The sequence below is a fragment of the Podarcis liolepis genome (assembly GCF_965112155.1).
Source record: "Podarcis liolepis genome assembly, chromosome: 10".
Taxonomy (NCBI): Eukaryota; Metazoa; Chordata; class Lepidosauria; order Squamata; family Lacertidae; genus Podarcis; species Podarcis liolepis.
The window spans coordinates 19,344,140-19,363,019 of record NC_139562.1 but is presented as its reverse complement, the minus strand read 5'-3'; the positions used below and the strand labels follow the sequence as shown (position 1 = coordinate 19,363,019).

At 44.6% G+C, this 18,880-nt stretch overlaps 1 protein-coding gene across 3 annotated transcripts; it reads left to right on the top strand.

Annotated features, from left to right (window-relative positions):
• Window positions 1-1,918: 1,918 nt before the first annotated feature.
• On the top strand, window positions 1,919-18,612 carry CCDC77 (coiled-coil domain containing 77). 3 transcript variants are annotated; one of them, XM_083461779.1, is made up of 12 exons: window positions 1,919-2,170; window positions 3,190-3,245; window positions 4,159-4,375; window positions 5,309-5,451; window positions 6,096-6,192; window positions 8,752-8,824; window positions 8,961-9,055; window positions 12,011-12,159; window positions 13,095-13,617; window positions 15,339-15,464; window positions 15,589-15,741; window positions 16,889-18,612. In XM_083461779.1, exons 1-12 carry the CDS (start codon window positions 1,934-1,936, stop codon window positions 17,033-17,035), a joined length of 2,016 nt encoding a protein of 671 aa, XP_083317905.1. In that variant the 5' UTR covers window positions 1,919-1,933; the 3' UTR covers window positions 17,036-18,612. The 3 variants fall into 3 exon arrangements, with proteins under 3 accessions (XP_083317905.1, XP_083317906.1, XP_083317907.1); XM_083461780.1 differs by having other exon boundaries at window positions 2,165-2,467; XM_083461781.1 differs by lacking the exon at window positions 1,919-2,170 and adding an exon at window positions 2,180-2,331.
• Window positions 18,613-18,880: the final 268 nt, after the last annotated feature.

The window sequence follows — 18,880 nt, the reverse complement described above, 5'->3', positions numbered from 1 at the left end:
CAGTGGGAGGCCCCATTAGCTAAAGTGGTGGACCTCCAGAACAAATTAAATACTTAACCCCAGGTACCACTGTATTTTCAGAATGCAACCGGTTTGGTACCTGACAACGTTGTCATGGGCTATTTGGATACAGAGGAATGGTGGGAGGAAGCAGCTGGGGAACCACCGAGGGAAGAAGGCTCAGAGCCCAGGAAGTGGTGATGGGACAACGATGAGTGGTCAGAGGGAGGAGGAAGTGTCAGAAGCTGAAGAGGTAGCAGGGTTTAGTGAGCAGACAGTATTTATGGCAGAGAGAAGTCCAGAAGCAGACGCTAAAGCAGGTGAGTTGGATGAGGGAGGCCAAGAGGCAGAGATGAATCAGGCTGGTGAAGGTGCACAGGTTTCTCCCCGTCCTGCTGCAACAAGCTCCCGTAGCTCCAGCCTGGTTTCCCAGAGCCAAGAGAGGCATGAAGAGGGTGATGGAGAAATTAGCGTCATACAGGCGCAGTCTCAGATTGCTTGGGGGAAACCCTGGAGACCCTTCAATCTCCACAGCTGCTTCATAAGGGCACCTACCAAACAAGAGCTGCTGTGCTTATTTGACCTAATACTCCTCTGCAGATCCTTTCCCCACCTAATAAAGAGTTCACTGTACTTACTTTGTTGCTCACCAGGGCAAGATAGGCCAACCCTGGCCTGACTGCACTGGTACCAATTAGGATTTTTTAAAGTACCAGAATGTATGTTGGAACAGTGTTTTGATAAATGGACTGTTGTCCACTTTTAAATTTACAGGATAGCCATGTTAGTCTGTTGTAGCAAAAACTAGAGTATTGTGGCACCTTAAATACTTGTAAATGCAATAAACTTTCATGAACTATTTACCAGATGCACAAAGATCCTGAATTGACAAGCATCACTACACATGAGGGAATTTAGAGGATTATTGTTTTAAGTATTATTGAAGGCTGTTTGATTTATAGTGCTTTTACTATTTTTGTTGTTGTTCAGAGTGGTTTGGTAAGCAATGTAGTAAGTAAGCAATATAACAAACAAAGAGTTGTGGGATGTGATCCCATCCACGCTTACAGCAAATACAATGGGGCTTATTTCTTAATATATATTTAAAAGGACTTCACAGTTAATAGACTAGCTGATTTATTTCTGCAATGCAGAGGGTTGGACTAGATGATCCTCAGGGTCCCTTCCAACTCTACAATTCTATGATTCTGTAACAGCCACAATCCTGTACATGTTTACTCAGAAGTAAATCAATACTAAACGGAGTCTACTCCAAAGTAAGCATGTACAGGATTGGAGCAAGGAACACAGTCGGATTTATTTCCAAGCGAATTTGCACAGAAGTGCAATGATAGCTGCAATCCTATGCACACCTCCCTAGGAATAAATACCATTAAACTCAGTGCCACTTTTTGCCGAGTAAGCTTTTTAAAATTTGCAGTGTCATTGTCTTCAGGGGCACCAACCCTAGTTAAGTTTATTCAGAAGTAGATCCCACTGCATAACGCCCAAACGTTAATGGGGTTTTTTTTTTGCCTCTTAGTAAACATAGGAATGTGCTGTGCTTTGAAAGTATCCCAAGTCTCTTAGTCAGGCATCCCCAACCCGCGGCCCTCCAGATGTTTTGGCCTACAACTCCCATGATCCCTAGCTAATAGGACCAGTGGTCAGGGATGATGGGAATTGTAGTCCAAAACATCTGGAGGGCCGAAGGTTGGGGGTGCCTGCTCTTAATTGATGCTGCAAACTGATTAACAGAGCGACTTCTCTGGAAATAAACGACGTAGTAATTTTTTACTCACTTAAGTGGGGGTTTAAGATACCAGAAAACGATTTGCTTTGATTTATATTAATTCCCTCTTTGCTTTCGTTTTGGCGAAGGGTTTGGATTAACTTTTAACATGCCTCTATAAGCCTATCGCCGACTCCTCGCATGCGCCGCCGCTTTCCGTTCTTCCCACGTTTGGGCTTCGTTTCCCCTTGTAAACGAGAGTTTAAAAGTATTGCTGGATGGCAAGAGAGCTGGGATTGGGCGAAAAGCTCCGACTCCGTTTCTCACAGCTCTTTCGATTGGAGAATACTTGTAGGGGCGGAGGGGCCCTCAGCTTGGCTTTTTGGTTCGTCGGTTGAGAGGAGCACTAGCTGCGGCGCGAACGGGAGTGTTAGAGCGGTTAGTGTGTTTGGGGTGAGCGGCGGGGAGGCGCGGGATGGCTGAAGTGGGGCAGGAGCGGAGAGAGACACGATGCAAACTGCTTGCTCCGTAGGGCGGGTTCACGGTGCTTTGCTAGGACAGAAAGGAAGGGGCTCCTGTTTGATTTTCATCTTTAAAAGTTAAGTTGGGGGGCGTCTAATTCAGATGACTAGGAGAGTAAAGATCCCCACTTATTATTACTATTACAGCGGGTTACAACCATTAAAACGCAATACTCAGCAGCAATGTAAAAGATCTTACAGCCACAGAAATCAGGTGGGTCCTCAAAAATATGCCCAAGCAGGCAAATATACAGGTTTACAACCAGCCCTCCTAGATTATTTTGGGGTGTGGGGTTGGAGGCAACCAACGTGTTGTGTTGCCTAGCAATTTGGGCTTGGGGGGAGTTGGGTTTAAGTCCCTTTTTAGCTAAAAGGAATCCTGGACCAGTCACTGTCTCTAAGACCACTCAACCTCACAGCTGTTTCAGGGATAAAAAGCGGGGTGGGGTGGTAAAACGGGTTCACCAGCCCTAGATACGTCCCTTGCTAGCATCTGCTCATAACAACTTGCCACAATTTATATTACTTTATTTCTCTCTACCCCTTCCCATGACATCCTTCCTGTTTTGACTATCCCTGCTACCTTTCCCATTGCGTAGCATACATTAGCCCCTGAAGAAAGGTAGGGGCCTTTTGGTTGAAATTCCTAGCTCTGTGTGATAGGATAAATGTAATAAATCATTTATATGTGCACTATCGTGTATGAAGCCTGTTACAAGTGCATAGTTTGCCATATCAGATTGGAAAATTGTTGGCTGCAGCACGGCTTGATTTCATGTGAATTTGGTTCTTAAACCACTTTCTTTGAGCACATGCATCTGTTTGTGAGGAAATAAAAATGGGCCACTATAGAACCGTTCATACACTTTCTCTGAACCTTTGGCTTTATGCTTCTGTTACCAAAAAGTAAAAAAGGTATATTTGGCACTACTGCAGGTGGTAGGAGTGAGCAACATGACTTCCTCTCCAAGAACACCCTCTGCCTCCAAAAGGTATGTCAAGGAACTGACTGCTTGATTTCCTCTTCATTTGTATTAAATATTATGAATATCTTTTCTTGAAGACCATCTGCCATTCCACACATAGAGGCAGAACATTGTATTGTAGCTTGGTACCTACCTACCCCTAAGACAGAGTTGTCCAACCTTTGTCAGTCCAAAGGCCACATTCCTTGTTGGCCAGCCCTTTAAGGGCTGCATGGGCCAGAAGCTGTGGCATAACCAAGGCTAATGTGGGTGTGGCTGCCCACATCACTCTTGTGTACACACGTGCAGATGACACAACCAATTTTTGTTTTTGTACTAATTTCCCCCCTTTTCCTTAAATGAGCAACACAAAGGAAAGTATCTGTATGGAGGACAAGGTGAGGAAATTCCCAAGAGCAGGTGGGAATTCAAATACCCTGCAATCCCCATGCATCTTGCAGGTGTTTCCTGCATATATATGCTGATGCATGAGTGTGGTGAAGTGGAAGAGCCAATTTTGGATGTAGAACAATGCCAATTTTGACACCTTTAATGTTTGGGTGTGCTTAGTCATGCCTTTGTCCAAAAAGGTTTCACAGAAGGCACGGGAAAGGTACCTTCTTTAGGAGAAATTGAGTTTCTCAAAAATCAAAGATGGATCACTGAGGGTCCTCTCCCAAGGAGCAATAATACCACTCAGTTTTTGTCTAGTGGGAAAGAAATTTTCAGAATCCTTTCCAGGTGTTCCATTTTCCCCAAAGGGAGCCTGCCAGTTTTGAGAAACTAGAGGTGGGATAGATTAAATTCAGGTCTAGATTTTGTGACCTGTGTGAAACCATTCTGTGTTCTTATGTTATTGCTAACTGCAAGAATTGAGGTTTGGTTGTCTTTATGACTTTGTAATAGAATTGTTCTTGTTATATTCAATCATGGTGTTCAGGTCAGCTGCCGGCCACGGCTCCCCCAAATCTCCTAGTTTCCCATCACCTCACCAGAATGATTGTACTCCTCTTCCTTCAATCAACGAACGTCTGGCCTTTCTCCGCCCTTCCCGGCAACTGCTGGAATACTACCGAAAGAAGATTGCAGACTTTGATGAAGAGCATGAGGAACTGGTCCAAAGGCTGGAGAAATATAAAGCATCACATGATGAGCAGGTATGGGAAAAGCAAAAGATGGGTGAATGGATCACTTTATCCGGTGGTTGGCAAAGCCAGGTATAGTATTTTGAATTAGGATTTAGTGTTTGCTGATATGCTTTGTTACTTGGTTTGCAAAGACAGTATTTGCCATCTTGGATTTTCTGGGAAATTCCAAGTGAGGAGTGTTGGTCCATTTTGAAAATACAAAGAGGTGTAAATTTGAATGGTGTGGGTCATGGCAGCAGCTGCCAGAGTTACCTATAGCTTTGGGAAGGACTCTTAATACTTAAGTTAAAGTATTGAGCAGTGAAGTCTTTGTGCTGCTCAGTTTTAAAACTATAAACCTGGGTTTGAGTGTCAAACCATTAGCCTCATCCTAAATAAAATGAATTCTAATATGGCAGCTATTAAACCAGTAGCTTATTTTATTGAAAACTAGTCAATCAACTATAGATGGGATGTAAGGGGCTGTACCTAATGTAGGGTCAGAAAGGCAAAATGGGGATTTTGCTGGTGTCCTGCCAGTGCCAGTGCCCAACAGCTTCTGTGACTGAACTAGCGGAGTTGGTGTTGGAGAATTCCAGAATGTTAGTTTTCAATAGTGGACCATCATATCATCCTGGAGTAACTTGGGTTGGGGCACAATAGTGCCTTGTCGCAGTGGTCCCACTCCTACTTCCAGGGTCACTACCAGGACTAGCATTGGGAAACTTATGTGGCCTCATAGCAATTGTGCTGCTGGGTTCCACAGTGTTCCGTTCTGTCTTTCTTACGATTTACTAGGTATATGAAACAGTTGCGAGTAGTAATCGGGGGATTTGGAGCAAAGGTTATTTCATCAGTACAGTATTTGGTTCCCAGTGAGCAATGAGAAACCCTTTCTCTGCTCTACCTTTGCTGTAACGGCTAGGTGATCAATAACAATATGCTTCCGTTTCCCCCCTGCAGCACAAATTACAATGGGAAATGCGTCAGCGAGAAGAAGAAATCTCCGAGCTGCAGAAGGCTCTGAGTGACATGCAGGTTTTCCTCTTTCAGGAGAGGGAGCACGTCTTGCGCCTTTATGCTGAGAACGACAGGCTGAAAATCAGGTTTGTTGCCTAAGTGGGAAGAGTGAAAAAACAGCCTGCAGAACAGAGGGGAGTGGCATGTCTTTGCCATTTCTTTTTAAAGTTACAGGGATTGAGATACTTGCTGTTCTCTCTCACATGAAGAGATCTGCAGGGAAGAATGTGGTGCATGCTTCCTATCCTAAGGTAGATGTTCTGCTTTCCAATCCCCTCTGCTGTTGTCCTAGAGTCTCGGGAAAAGGGCATGCAAAACAATAAAGACGGAAAACTCGCAAGACGGAAAACTTGCTAGACGAAAGAGTTTTCCATTTTGGAGGTGCTTCGCAAAACGAATCTCCTATGGGCTTGCTTCGCAAGACGAAAATGTCTTGCGAGTTCCTGTGGGGTTTTTTTCCTCCCCCCCCCCCTTTTTCTAAGCCGCTAAGCCGCTTATCAGCTGATCCGATAAGCCGCTAATAGCGCTAATCCATCAATGGGCTTGCTTCGCAAGACGAAAAAACCGCTAGACGAAGAGAATCACAGAACGGATTCTTTTCGTCTTGCGAGGCACCACTGTATTCCCACTTCTTGGATGTTTCCTGGGCTTCCACTAGTTGGCCTTAGGGGTGCACCAACTAGTGCCTTTGGGAACAGAAATAAGTCACTTTCCTTTAAACTGATTTCAGAGAGCTGGAGGATAGAAAGAAGATCCAGCATCTTTTGGCTTTACTGGGAACAGACAGTGGCGAAGTTACCTATTTCTGCAAGGAACCACCTCACAAGGTCAGAGACCTCTGTTAACCTACAAGACCTTTTTATTTCAGGTTCTTTCCAAACTCTTCTATGTTGCCTCTGTGAGATATAAAGTACATTAAAGGCATTGCCTTGGTGGTTCACAAAGCATATTAAGACAATAAAGTACAGCAGGATGTGACATGTAAAGTAACAATAGTAAACCATGACAGCAAAACAGTAAAGAATTACAGCAATATATAGTGAAATAGCTAAAGTAAATTTCTGGAGTGGAAATAACTATATGCCATGCTGCACAATCCTGTGAATGTCTTCTCAGAAGTAAGCCCTGCTGAGTTCAGCCTGCTTCTGGGTGAGTGTGCAAAGGATTGCACTCTAAATCACGAAGCAAAAGTAGGCTAACAGAACTGTCCTTCTAAAATCTGTAACTGTGGAATAGCCTTCACAAAGTAACCCATTAAGCAAAGCCTAATAAATATATTGTGATACTGTAAAAGTTTCCATTGGTCAGAGCCCACTTTGTCAGATATCTAGCTCAACAGATTGCAGTCTTTCCTTTTTTGAAATTGCTTATATGCTGTTATTCATTTCTTAATCTTCTGCTTTGCAAAAACTTAAGATGAAACAATGATAGCTGTAGCTATTCTGCCTATACCCACTTCAGGTATCTTAAAAATTGAAATTGATTAATAGGGATTAGGATCCTTAATTCCCTTACGGTGCATTTTGCTCATGGGATACTCCCATGGGGAGGTCATTTCTGACGGTTTCCCCCACATCCCCGGGTGCACTGTGAAAATCTGCTGCAGAAGGTTTAGAAATTGGTACTAGGGGCTGAAAGCCTGTCAGTAGGAAACCCCACTGCACTAAAGTTCTTCCTAAAAAGGGCAACTCGGGATCCAAGCCAGGTTATGACTGTAGTTAATATTGTTGCTATTACAATGGTACCTCAAAACTCGAAAGGCTCCGTTCTCAAACGTTTTGGCTCCCGAACAACAATAAGCTGGCAGTAAGTGCTCCGATTTTCTAATGTTCCCTAGAACACTAATGTCTTACATGGCTTCCGCTGTGCAAAAACCTAGCTGTTGGCCAGTCGGAAGCCGCGCCTGGGAACTTGAATGGTCTTCCGGAACGGATTACGTTCCAGTTCCAAGGTACCACTGTCTTAAGCAGTAATTGGTGTGTGTGTGTGTGTGTGTGTGTGTGTGTGTAGGGAAGTTTTAATATTTAATATTTTATTGTGTTGTTATATCTGCTCGAAGCCGCCCAGAATGGCTGGCTGCGGAAATCCAGTCAGTTGGGTGGGGTACTATTATTATTATTATTATTTATTAAAAGTGTGTGGACTTTATCCCATACCACTAAATCCAGTGCCTTACATAGTTACAAATTCCAGTGGGTTGTCTTTAAAAAGCAACTGTTATCTCTGCAAAAACAGCTACTTAAAACAGTCTACGCAAATGATTTCAACCAGCTGTCTACCATTATTTGTTCCGGAGGTTTGCTCGTTTTTGATTTTGCCAGCAAGTATACAAAGATGAGAAAGACACTTGTAACAAGGGGCTTGGTGTCCAGTTTCCTGATTCTGAGCACATTTACTTGGTTACTTCCACAAAAGGTTTTAGGAATGCTCAGGCCTAACAAGGACATGCTACTAGTGTGGGGGTTATAATGTCAGAGCAAGAGCTACAACCCTGATTTTTTGCATTAAACAGAAAAAGAAACTGACTCTGCAGGGCAGTAATGGTTTGCACATTCCTCCCAGGATGAAAAGACAGCACAATGGGTTGTAGCTCCACCTGTCTTCCAAAAGCAGGAAATGCACACAACATTGTAGGATGTAGGTGTGGCTTAGGCCTCCTCAACCCTAGTCAGTGTTCGGTGTTTGTCTGAGCAACACGCCCCACACCAAAAAAAAACCCCTTCTCCTTTCTGTCCCCCAACACTCCAGAGCACATCTGTGGAGCAGAAGGGAGAGAAAGGGAAAACTTCCGTTCTGTAAGCAGAAGCCTTTTCTGCGGCCAGATGGATATCATCCCCCTCTACCTAATTCTCTGCCTCTCTGAATTCTGTACATCTGAATGCATTCAGGAAGCTCTGACAGTGTTCACTTTGAAGCTGGCAAGCACAAGACAAGATTGTAATTGTTTCAGCTGCCGTTCTGTGCTTCGCTTGTGACTTCATGGAGCACTACAGATGGGTGCATACAGACCCAGTCCTGTACATTGCAGTGCTAAGGGAGCAACGCTTAGGACCCAGAACACAATCTTGGTAATCGGGGGCAAGCTGACTCCTAATTCTGAAGCCCAACTCCAGCAGTGAAACACCACCCATTTGGTGTTGTTGGGTGGCAGAACTAGATGAGACCTGTACACACAACATGGGTAGAAGTGCCCTTCTAGGAACTGGGCTGCTAGAGTAATAAAGCTGCAGGGAGAACCGAGCCACAGGTTCATGTTGCATTCTGGGATTCAGTCATGTGCCTATTTTACTTTGGAATTCCTTTCCCTCTAAGGCTTTTTGCATCGTGTTGCTACTGAAGCCTATCTCAAAAGCAGAGCAGAAAATAAACTCTCTTTGTCCTTGCAGGCCACTATACCTCAAAAGCTAATCAAGGGCAGGGATTCACATGATCGAAGTGGCAAGCATACTTCAAAAGCAGGTAAGTGAGAAGCTAAAAATTATTTCCATCAAAGAAGACATCTGAAGAGAGAGGCTATTGTGGGCGTGGGGGGGACATCTAAATAAAGGAGTGACATAGCTTTTCTTTACCAATTCAACTTTTATTTCTGCTCTAGGTATAAAACACTGTGCCACAAAACCAGCAGAGAATGGAGAAAAACCAGAAAATGAGGATAGATACAAGAAAGATGAGCAAACACTCTTATTGCAGGTAAGTGGCTTTGTGCAGCCTGGGTGGACTTCTGTTGCTTTTAGATCTCTAAAACCAAATAGTTCTTCCTCCGTGAAAAGTCAACTTTGCCAGTGATGGGCATGATTTTATGCACATTGCCATCCATTGAAATCAGGGGAGCAAGTCTGTGATAATCCCCTGTACCAGGGGTCAGCAACCTTTTTCAGCCGTGGGCCGGTCCACTGTCCCTCAGACCATGTGGTGGTCTGGACTATATTTTGGAGAGAGAAAATGAACGAATTCCTATGCCCCACAAATAACCCAGAGATGCATTTTAAATAAAAGCACACATTCTACTCATGTAAAAACACCAGGCAGGCCCCACAAATAACCCAGAGATGCATTTTAAATAAAAGGATACATTCTACTCATGTAAAAAAACATTGATTCCCGGACCGTCTGTGAGCCGGATTGAGAAGGCAGTTGGGCTGGATCTGGCCCCTAGGCCTTAGGTTGCCTACCCCTGCCCTGTACGATGGGCCATCCCCAGGGAGACAGAGACACCTTTGGGAGGTGAAAGGAAGAACTGCTCTGAACATTTCCTTTGACCCTGTGACCCTCCCCCAACTCTAGTGTACTTACTGCAAAAAAAAGTGGTAAGCCAACTCAGGTGGGCTTTTAGCCCTTCCTGTTCATTTCGTGAAGTGGTCCTCCCAGAGCTTTGCTCCAAAGTCCTGTCCCAACAGCGCCACCGGGAGGAGAGGAGAGGAAACATTCCTCCCATAAACTTTCTTCCGTTAACTTATCTTAGAACGCTAGCCCAGTGTTTCCCAACAGGTGTTCGGCGGCACACTAGTGTGCCGCCGAACATTGCCTTGTGTTCCGTGGGAGGGAGACGAGCGAGTCGGGCGGCGAGAGGCGGGGCGGCGGCGGCGAGCACACGCGGGGCGGCGAGCGAGCGAGCTCCCACATCCCATCGCCGCTCGCTTCAGCCGGCCTACTGGAGGAAGGCGCGAAAACCCGGCGGGCTTTTGGGTGGGCGCCAAGCAAGAAAGGCGGGAAGGCTCTGGTCCCTCCCCTCCCGGCGGGGCTCCCGCACGCACCTTTCTGCGCCGCCGCGTCCCGCCTGAGCAGCAACAGGAGGAGGAGGAGGGAGGCCAGCGCCGGCCGGGTCCCCCGGGGGAGCGGGCGCTCCGGGCTGCTCACCATACCCCGCGTCTCGGGCGCAGCAGCCGGCAGTCCGAATGCATCCCGAGCCGCGCTGCTCTCGCCTTGCCTCCTTCTTCGCGCCTCCTCCCGGCTCGCGCGCCGTCCCTGCGCGGATCCGTCCAGCCTCCGGCCGCCGCCGCCGCCCCCTCCTCTTCCTCTCCTTCCCCCACCCACCAACCCGCACGGCGCGCTCCCACCGCCCCCGATGGGCGCAACCACTTCCGGGTCCGCTGCAGCCGCCCCTTCCCCGCCTCCGGCAGCCGAAAGTCCCCCAGCGGAGCCCGTCTGGCCGCTCCCCCCGCTCCCTGCCCACCTCCCGGTGTTGAGGCGCCCTCTTTCGTTGCTTCGCGGGGAGGGAAAAAACTTTAACTTTTGTGCGTCCCTCCCGGCGTGACGCTGCGCGCTGACGTCACGGGGCGGGGCTTTAATGGTGGTGTGCCACGAGATTTTTTTCCGGTAAACAGGTGTGCCGTTGCCCAAAAACGTTTGGGAAACACTGCGCTAGCCAACAAGAAGTATATCATTGCTTAATTTTATTCATTAAATTTGTATCCCAACCTTCCTCCCGTAGGAGCCTAGGGCAGCAAACATCAGACTGTTAAAACAGCACAATTTAAAACAAATTATTAAAACATACTTAAAGCCATTCTAGAACATTAACCTTCCAGTGAGTTAAATGCAAAAGACTGCTTCCTGTGTTCATGTTTTTGTTCCTGTTGTCAGTCAGTAAGACATTCCTGTGGTGTTTGTTTTCAGGTATGTACTCTCAGGCATCTTAAAGCAATGCTGTAAATTTATTTGAGACGCTATTCTTTCTCTTTGCATATGATTTCATCACACTCAATTAAACATTGATCTTTGCTTTAAATTCTCAGAGCCAACAGTAAAAAGAGAGAGGCCAGAATATTCAGAGAAGAGTTGTCTGTTTTGCATTGGACTTCAAAAAATTTATATCTTTACTTAGGGTGGCTGATTGTGACAACACCCCCCACCCCACCCCACACTTGTAAGCCAGTGTAGCTGATCTATTAGCAACTCATTCATATGGTGATGAATCAAATGCATTTGAAGAAAAGGGAGGGAAATGGGCTAAATGGCTCCAGATCACTGGTTTGTCATATGACAATTGCAGTAATCATGGTCAGTGAATAGCATGATCATTGAATTAGTAAAGGAAGTTAAAAACAGAGTTCATTGATTTGGGTATTTAGCTGCTTTATTTCTCTTTCATTGTAGTGCTTGACTGCCCCAATCTATCTTACAATCTTTTAGCTTTCCAATTGGTTTTCAGTATTGCTTTTATATTCCAAGACTGACAGTTTGGGTAGGCATGGAACTTTTTATTGTGCAAAACCTAGAGTTTCAGAGTTATTTTTATAGCTGAATAAGGCTGCTTAAAGTTGCCTGTTAAAAAGCAAGAACAAGAACCTGACCGGGATTACTTTGCAAATGCATTTTTTTTACCAAATGACTTCCATAATAGTCTCACAACAGGAACAAAAAAATAATATCCATGCTAGCTCTTTCTAAGGTCCATCTAGTTCAGCATCAAATCTTCCATTGTGACAAAGAAATAAATGATGAGAAAGTTTATAAGGAGGGTATGAAGCCATTTTTCTGCTATTCTCCAGCATCTAGCTGCTCTGGACAGGTTTCTAAGAAGGTGGAAATCGCACTTCTGAACATTACGGCTCCCAGTTATTCTTTGTGCATAGAACAATGTTAGCTGTTCTGCCAGAGGAAAACATAACAGAAAATTCTACCCCCTTTTCTGTACTTGTTTAGGTTGAAGCTCTTCAAGCTCAGCTAGAGGAACAGGCCAAGCTGTCCAAGGAACAAACTGAAGCATTGCTGGAGGACAGACGAATCCGTATAGAAGAGTCTCTGGTCCAGCATCAGAGGGACCAGGAGAAGATCAAGGAGCTTACTCAGAAGTAAGTGCAAGAAGAATGTGTCTTTGCTTTCAGTCTGAATACAAATCATTTTATTCATGGTATTTTACTTACATTTCTGTCCCATCTTTTTTCATCGTGGAACCAATGGTGATGTACGTGTGGTTCTTAGGCAGTCGCCCACCTAGGTACTGACCAGACCCAGACCTACTTAGCTTCAGCAAGGTGGTCACTTCTTGTGCCTTCATAGCATATTGTGGGACCAATAAAAACAAACCTTACTGTGATGGGCAGAAGTGCTGGTCAACTGTATTAAGACAGTGCATGGACCTCCTATTGGCGTTGATTTGATACTGTGTGAAGTCACAGGGTACTGTGTGTCTCTCGTAGCAGGTATAAAGTGGCAAACATAACATGCGGTAGAAACCAGTCATACATTTGCACTGTCCTACTCCTTAGATATGAACTTGAACTCATTATATGCATGCATATAGATAGCTCTTGTCAGTAGAGCATCATATTTTTAATATGGTCCAGGGTTTGGGTCGCCACTCAGGTATGGAAGAGAAGCATGGCTCTGGGTGCTGGCTTTAATTTGAGGGAGGGTTCACAGCTCAGTTGTAAGGCACATCCTTTGCATACAAAAAAGGTCCCAGGTTAGATAACCGGATCTCCAACTAAAGGAACTTGTGTATGGTAAGTCTGATGAGCTGCTGACAGTCAGAATAGACAGTATTGAACTAGATGAACAAATGACTCCAATATAAGGTATGGATGAAAGATTCTAATATAAGACAGCCTCATTATGTTGAGGTCCCTCACAGTGGTTTCATGTGGGTCCAAAGCCAGGGACAGCTGCCCGTTGACAAAGTGAATTGCACTGTCAAGCCATTGATCCCCACCCCGATTTGTAACTGGGATAATGGAAGAGTTGGGGAAGAAACTGGTGACCGGTTCATTGCCATTCCTCTCTCCAGTTACCACAAAGTTCAGAACTTGCTGCACGAGAGCACCAGAGATTTTCTCCAGATGAAGTTTGACGCACGGGCAAATGAGAAATCCTGGATGGCAGAGAAGGACATGCTGCTGAGGAAGCTGGACAAAAGAAAAGGAGCACCCAAGTGGAGCAGGATCCAGCGGGACAGCAGCCGAGGTCGGGAGGACATCAAGAGAAGGCAGGACGGCGGCCGAGTGTCAGAGGACATCAATAGAAGCCAAGACAGCGGCCGGCGAGACAGTGGCCAAGGTTCAGGAGACATCAGGAGAAGGCAGGACAGTGGCCAGCAAGGCATCAGCCCTGGGAGGTGGGACAGCAGCCCGGAGCAGTGGGACAGCAGCCCGGAACAGTGGGAAAGCAGCCCAGAGCGGTGGGACAGCAGCCCGTACCGGTATTCTATTGGCAGAGTTTCTCCTGGCAGGAGGAAAATGCAAGACAGAGGTGCCAAGCACGTTTCGCAAGCAAAGCATGAATGCCGTAAACGATACTGTGCAGAGATTAAGGTAACAGGGACTGCTATAAACTAACTGTGCTTTCTGAAGGTTCAAACATATATTACCATGAAATGTCAACATCCCCTGGTGCCGTGGCACATTGAGATGTAGCCTATTATTATTTAATTTATAATTATTATGTTTTATTTATACCACACCCTCCCCAGCTAAGACTGGGCTCAGGGTGGCTAACACCAGGTATAAAAACAATTGATTAAAATACAACTTAAAAACAAGATTAAAATACAACATTTAAATTCAGCCTCATTTCAGTAGAAACTCAAATCAAAAACTTTTTGGGGATGAAAATGTCAAATCTTCACCAAGGCCAGCTATCCAGACTGGTCCTGCGTGGGCCCGAAAAAAGCCACTCCTGCCCTGCCAGTCATGTCTTCTTTTTCAATCCCCCGGTATCAAGAATAGCTTTTTCCTCACCACAGGAGGATATTGTGCTCAAGGCCTGATTGTGAACTTCCCAGAGGCATCTGCTTGGCCACTAAGAGAACAGAAAGGTGGATTAGATTAGCCTTTGTTCTGATCTAGTGCGGCTGTTCACCTGGTGATGTAAAAGTTTGTATAAGATCTGCATCCAGGTTGTTGATTGGGGCCGGTTATAGGGGACATAAGTCTCCCTTGTTACAGCAGCTCCACTGGCGACTGGGTCTGTTTCCAGGCACAGTTCAAAGTGCTGGTTATGACCTGTAAAGCTCTGCCTAACTTAGGTCCAGGCTGTCTGAAACAACGTATTTCCTCATATAAACTTGCCCAAGTTTTGAGATCTTCAGGGGAGGCCCTTCTCTTGATCATGCCACCCTCACAGATATGCTTGGTAAGGATGCAGGAAAGGGCCTTCTTGGTGGCTGCTCCCATATTTTGGAACTCCCTCCCTAAAGAAGCTAGACTGGCTCTCTCCTTGCTGTCTTTCCACCAGCAGGTGAAGACTTTCTTGTTCCAAAAGGCTTTTGGGAACTGATTGCTTTTAATGAAAGGGCTGGTCCTCTGTTGTTTTCATTGTAATTATTGGTATGTTTTTATAATTTTTATATATGTATCTAGTTTTAATTCTATCAATTTTTTAAAAATATTATGTTGTTAGCGCTTCTTATTTTTATCTGTAAGCTGCCTTCCCATCAGGGAAAAAGGCAGAGTATAAATAAACAAACAAACAAACAAACAAACAAATAATAAATTAATTCCTGACAGGTTGAGAGTGCCTCTTTCCTTCATTATCATTAGTAGTTCTGTAATTCATTCATTTATAGCATATCACTTGTCGCTGTTGTTGAAAGACTGAAAAAAATGGGTCTGTTTTAGTGTGTAGTGGAGGGGGAAAGGGGGTTAAGAATAGTCCACAGACACACAAATAGTTATCTGTGTTCATTGTCCAGGCAACATACACACAACACCAAACATAGTTCAGTTTGGTGCCCATTGTTCATTTGCTGCCCGTGCAAAGTTGACTTGTTGAATTCTAAAGTGTTGCAACTAGAGCATGTGAGCTAAAGTACTACTAGTGTCTCAAACCAGTTTAGCTTTAAAACAAGCACAGGGTGATCCTGCTAATGCCCTTCTTTGTCATAATAGGAGCCACTAACTATTCAGGGTGATCTAGTTGCCTTCATAGTGCTGTTTAGGAAGCAAGCAGTTCTGTATAAGGCCCCTCTCTGCTTTACAGCATTTCATAAGCCAAGGTTTATATATATATATATATATATATGTCTCAATCACAGAGGCTACAGGAGCGATTAACGCAGGAACAGCGGCTATCAAACATGTTCCGAGAGCAGTGCGTTTCCCTGGAAGAGCAGCTGGCTAAGATTCGAGAGGAAGGAGATGTAGGACGAGAGATCTTCAAGGTAATGCCTTGCCCTGCTGCTGTCAAGCTTAGCAAGCACTTTGGCATGCTGTGATAGTCTCCTCCATCCTCTTTATTGCAAGAGTTATTCACGGGATCTGTAATCATCTGTTTGCTTTCAAAAGGAACGCTCAGAAAAGATGGGGAAGCGCCTGCAGCTGATGACCCAGCGCTATGAGGCCTTGGAGAAACGGCGTTGCATGGAGGTGGAAGGCTTTAAGACAGACATCAAACAACTTCGGCAAAGTCTGAAGGAGGTAGAGCGACTGCTTTTCAAGGTAAGTGTTGTTATGACCAGGAGAAGGACAGGACTGAGATCCACTAGGGTGGAACCTAGACATGTATAAAAAACGCTGTGAAAATCCTTTTTTAAAAAACATTTTGAAAAATATATTGAATTTGCCATAGCTTGCTATCGCCATCTAGAGTCACATTTGTATAATGCACTTTACAACACTCTTAAAACATTTTGTTTGCAGTTGTGTAGTTGAGTCCTAGGTAGAATTGATTTTGAATGTTCAGACAGAGAATTCCTCTGGTGCAATATTCAGTTCTGTTACAAGGAAGAAAAATAAACAAACACTAGCCCACAACTAGAAATCCTGCTAACTGTGAATGGAGATGTTAAAAATTGATCTGGTATCCCTTTTGCTATAGTTTTGACTGGCCTTTTAATGAGTTTGTGGAACAGGGATTATTGGTTTGCTTTCGTTCTGTTATGCATTTTGTGTTCTCATTTTTTATTTTTATGTTGTGACCCATCCAGTTTTTAAAAACAGATAGAAAAATGGGGTGAGGGGAAGGCTTGGATGGCCACAAACCTTTTGGCAACCCAACAGGGAGACCCACAAAAGCAGTCAAGAAAGCATTTTTTTAACCCTATAAGTTTTTTGAAAATGACGACTTGCAGGAAGGGACAGCAGTAGCCAACAGACCCCAGGATAGCCAAACCACAATCTAGAGCAGGCTTCCTCAAACTCAGCCCTACAGCTCCCATGAGCCCTAGCTAGCTGGACCAGTGGTCCAGGATGATGGGAATTGTAGTCTCAAAACATCTGGAGTTTGAGGAAGCCTGATCTAGAGGATACCAGGTTGACTTAACCCTGCAATAGTCTAACCTGGAGATAACAAGAAATTACCACGGTGAGATCCAGCTTTTTTCGGGAAGCGTTGTAGTTGCCATACTAGCTGAAGCTGGAAAAATGGTTCTCCGACTCGGTGTTGCTACTATTTTTTAAAGGACTCTTCTTCCTTTGAGGACACAAAGAGTGCTAGACTAAGGTGGAAGATGCTTGTGTGGGACTATACAGGCATTTGATCCTGTCCATTATCTTCTTCATTTAGGGTGCCAATGCACCTTTTGAAAAATAATGGTCAAGTTGACTGAACCTTTATATATCCATCTGTTTTTGTTTCCCTCTCTAGGTGACGGCAACTGCGGGGCCAGAGCAAGACCTTGCAATTCTGCAGGAAGTTCGCCAGGGGAATAGGAGAACTAAAAAAATTCAAGGGGAATTGAAAAATTTAAAGTCAAAGATCTATGGGCTAGAAAATGAGCTCAGAGCCTGCTAATAAGAGACACGCCGGCCAACACCAGTGGCATATAGATAAAGGCCATTGTTGCAACAGCTTTCTCGTATCTTTATTTTGTGACACCACGTGGAGCTTACTGTGGCTCTAGGATGTAACTTTATACTCCAGGACTTAAGGAACCCATTAAACCTAATGTGAGGTTTGGAAGGAAACTCTCTTACTTTATTTTTATTTTTATTTTTTTACATGGGTTTAGAATTGGCTTCCTGCTTTTCTCAATGTCAGTTTATGCACAGATTGAGCTGGAGTCACTGGCTAAATTTTACGTTGCTCTTGCAGCTTGCAGGAATGTTTTCATCTGTTCTAAGAATGATGCAATATTCAGGCATCTCCAGAAACCAGCTCAAGTAGATCTCATACTATGTGTGTCAGTGGTTATTAAAAAGAGGGAAGCGACTTCCCTATGTCCCTCAGGAATTACTCTGTAATGGGTGGGTGACAGTTTGTTTGAAGAGAAGCCCTTGGTTACATCCACACTTGTGGGCAGTATTCAGCTAAATAGTTGCGCAAGCAGAACACCTTTTACTCACACAGCGGAACTCCACACACTTCCCGCATATGTGCGTGCCCTACACAATCTCCAAATCTGCTCTGTTGTGTTGCAGGGCAGGAAGAAAATTAAGAACCCCAAAGAATTTGCTTCCAAAGAAATGCGACTCGAGTCGGGTTGTACAAGTGCTGCTTCAGTTGTGGGTCTCGCTTAGGTTTTCTTACAGAATATCTTCTGCTGCAAGATACACACTTGAAGTGTTGTGAGGCAGCATCATTTGTCCCCTGCTATAGCATTAAACTTGACATTAATTTAACATTTCTCTTGGTATTTGTCACCAAGGCTTCCATTTCCTACCACCTCTGCAAGCCGAAATGCAAGTCTTAATGCAAGCAATTGCTTGCCTTTGACCAATATGTCACACTTGGTTACCATACTTTTTCCTAGAGGGAAGTGCTTTCCATGCAGGAAATATATAACCTTCCAAGTGATCCTATCTGAAGTCTTATCCCTTTTGAGGTTTCTGGTCTCCATTCTCTGTGGCTTTGTGTGGGTACTCAAAACAGCCATATCACAGTGCTGCTAATGTGTAAACGCTAACATGCACCTCCAGACAGAATTCACAACAAGAATCACTGCAGCTGGAAAGTCTGTTTGCGCCTCGTTGCTTTCTTTAAAGAAAGCCAGCAGTTATAGTAAGCAAGAAGCTGAGAATGCAAAACAGCAGGCAGGCAGATGGATTTTGTTTTCCCCCCCTTAGAAATCTGACACAGTAAGCAAGAGTAATGTAGATGAGACTGTTTGCACTGCAAATATTAAATGTGATGTGCTAGGTGCTCTTTGCCTGCACCGGTAACATAATAACATCAAAACTATATTCTCGTCTGGCTTGAACTGGATTGTAATGATTTGGACATGCTTACACACAACACCTTGAGGATCTCTGAAGAGCAACATGCCGTACAGTGATTGAACATGCCTTAGCCGTGTCTCTTTGTATTCTGTACCTTCTATGCTATACTTGTCGACTTATTCAAATTTTATAATAAAATTGGAGTTGAAACACTTCTAAATAGATTAATTAAAAACACAGTTGTGTTGTCCCTTACAGGAATATTGGGGGGGGGGGGCAATCTAGTCAGATGGGTGAGGTAGAGAACCTGTGGCCCTCTAGATGTTGGACTCCAGGTCCTATCAGTCTCGGCCAGCATGGCCAATGGTAAGAGATTATGGAAGTTGCAGTCCAGCAACATCTGGAGGGCTACAGGTTCTCATGTCTAGTTCTGTGATCCTTCGCAAGTGCCTGGCAATCAAACCTGCAGGTTGCATGGCAA

What these genes read in the sequence shown, in the direction of transcription:
- CCDC77 (XM_083461779.1), top strand. Translation starts at nt 1,934, where the DNA reads ATGCGCCGCCGCTTTCCGTTCTTCCCACGTTTGGGCTTCGTTTCCCCT. An exon ending in AAGCATCACATGATGAGCAG is followed by an intron (nt 4,376 to 5,308) that starts GTATGGGAAAAG and finishes TCCCCCCTGCAG; the next exon opens with CACAAATTACAATGGGAAAT. An exon ending in GATACTGTGCAGAGATTAAG is followed by an intron (nt 13,618 to 15,338) that starts GTAACAGGGACT and finishes TCTCAATCACAG; the next exon opens with AGGCTACAGGAGCGATTAAC.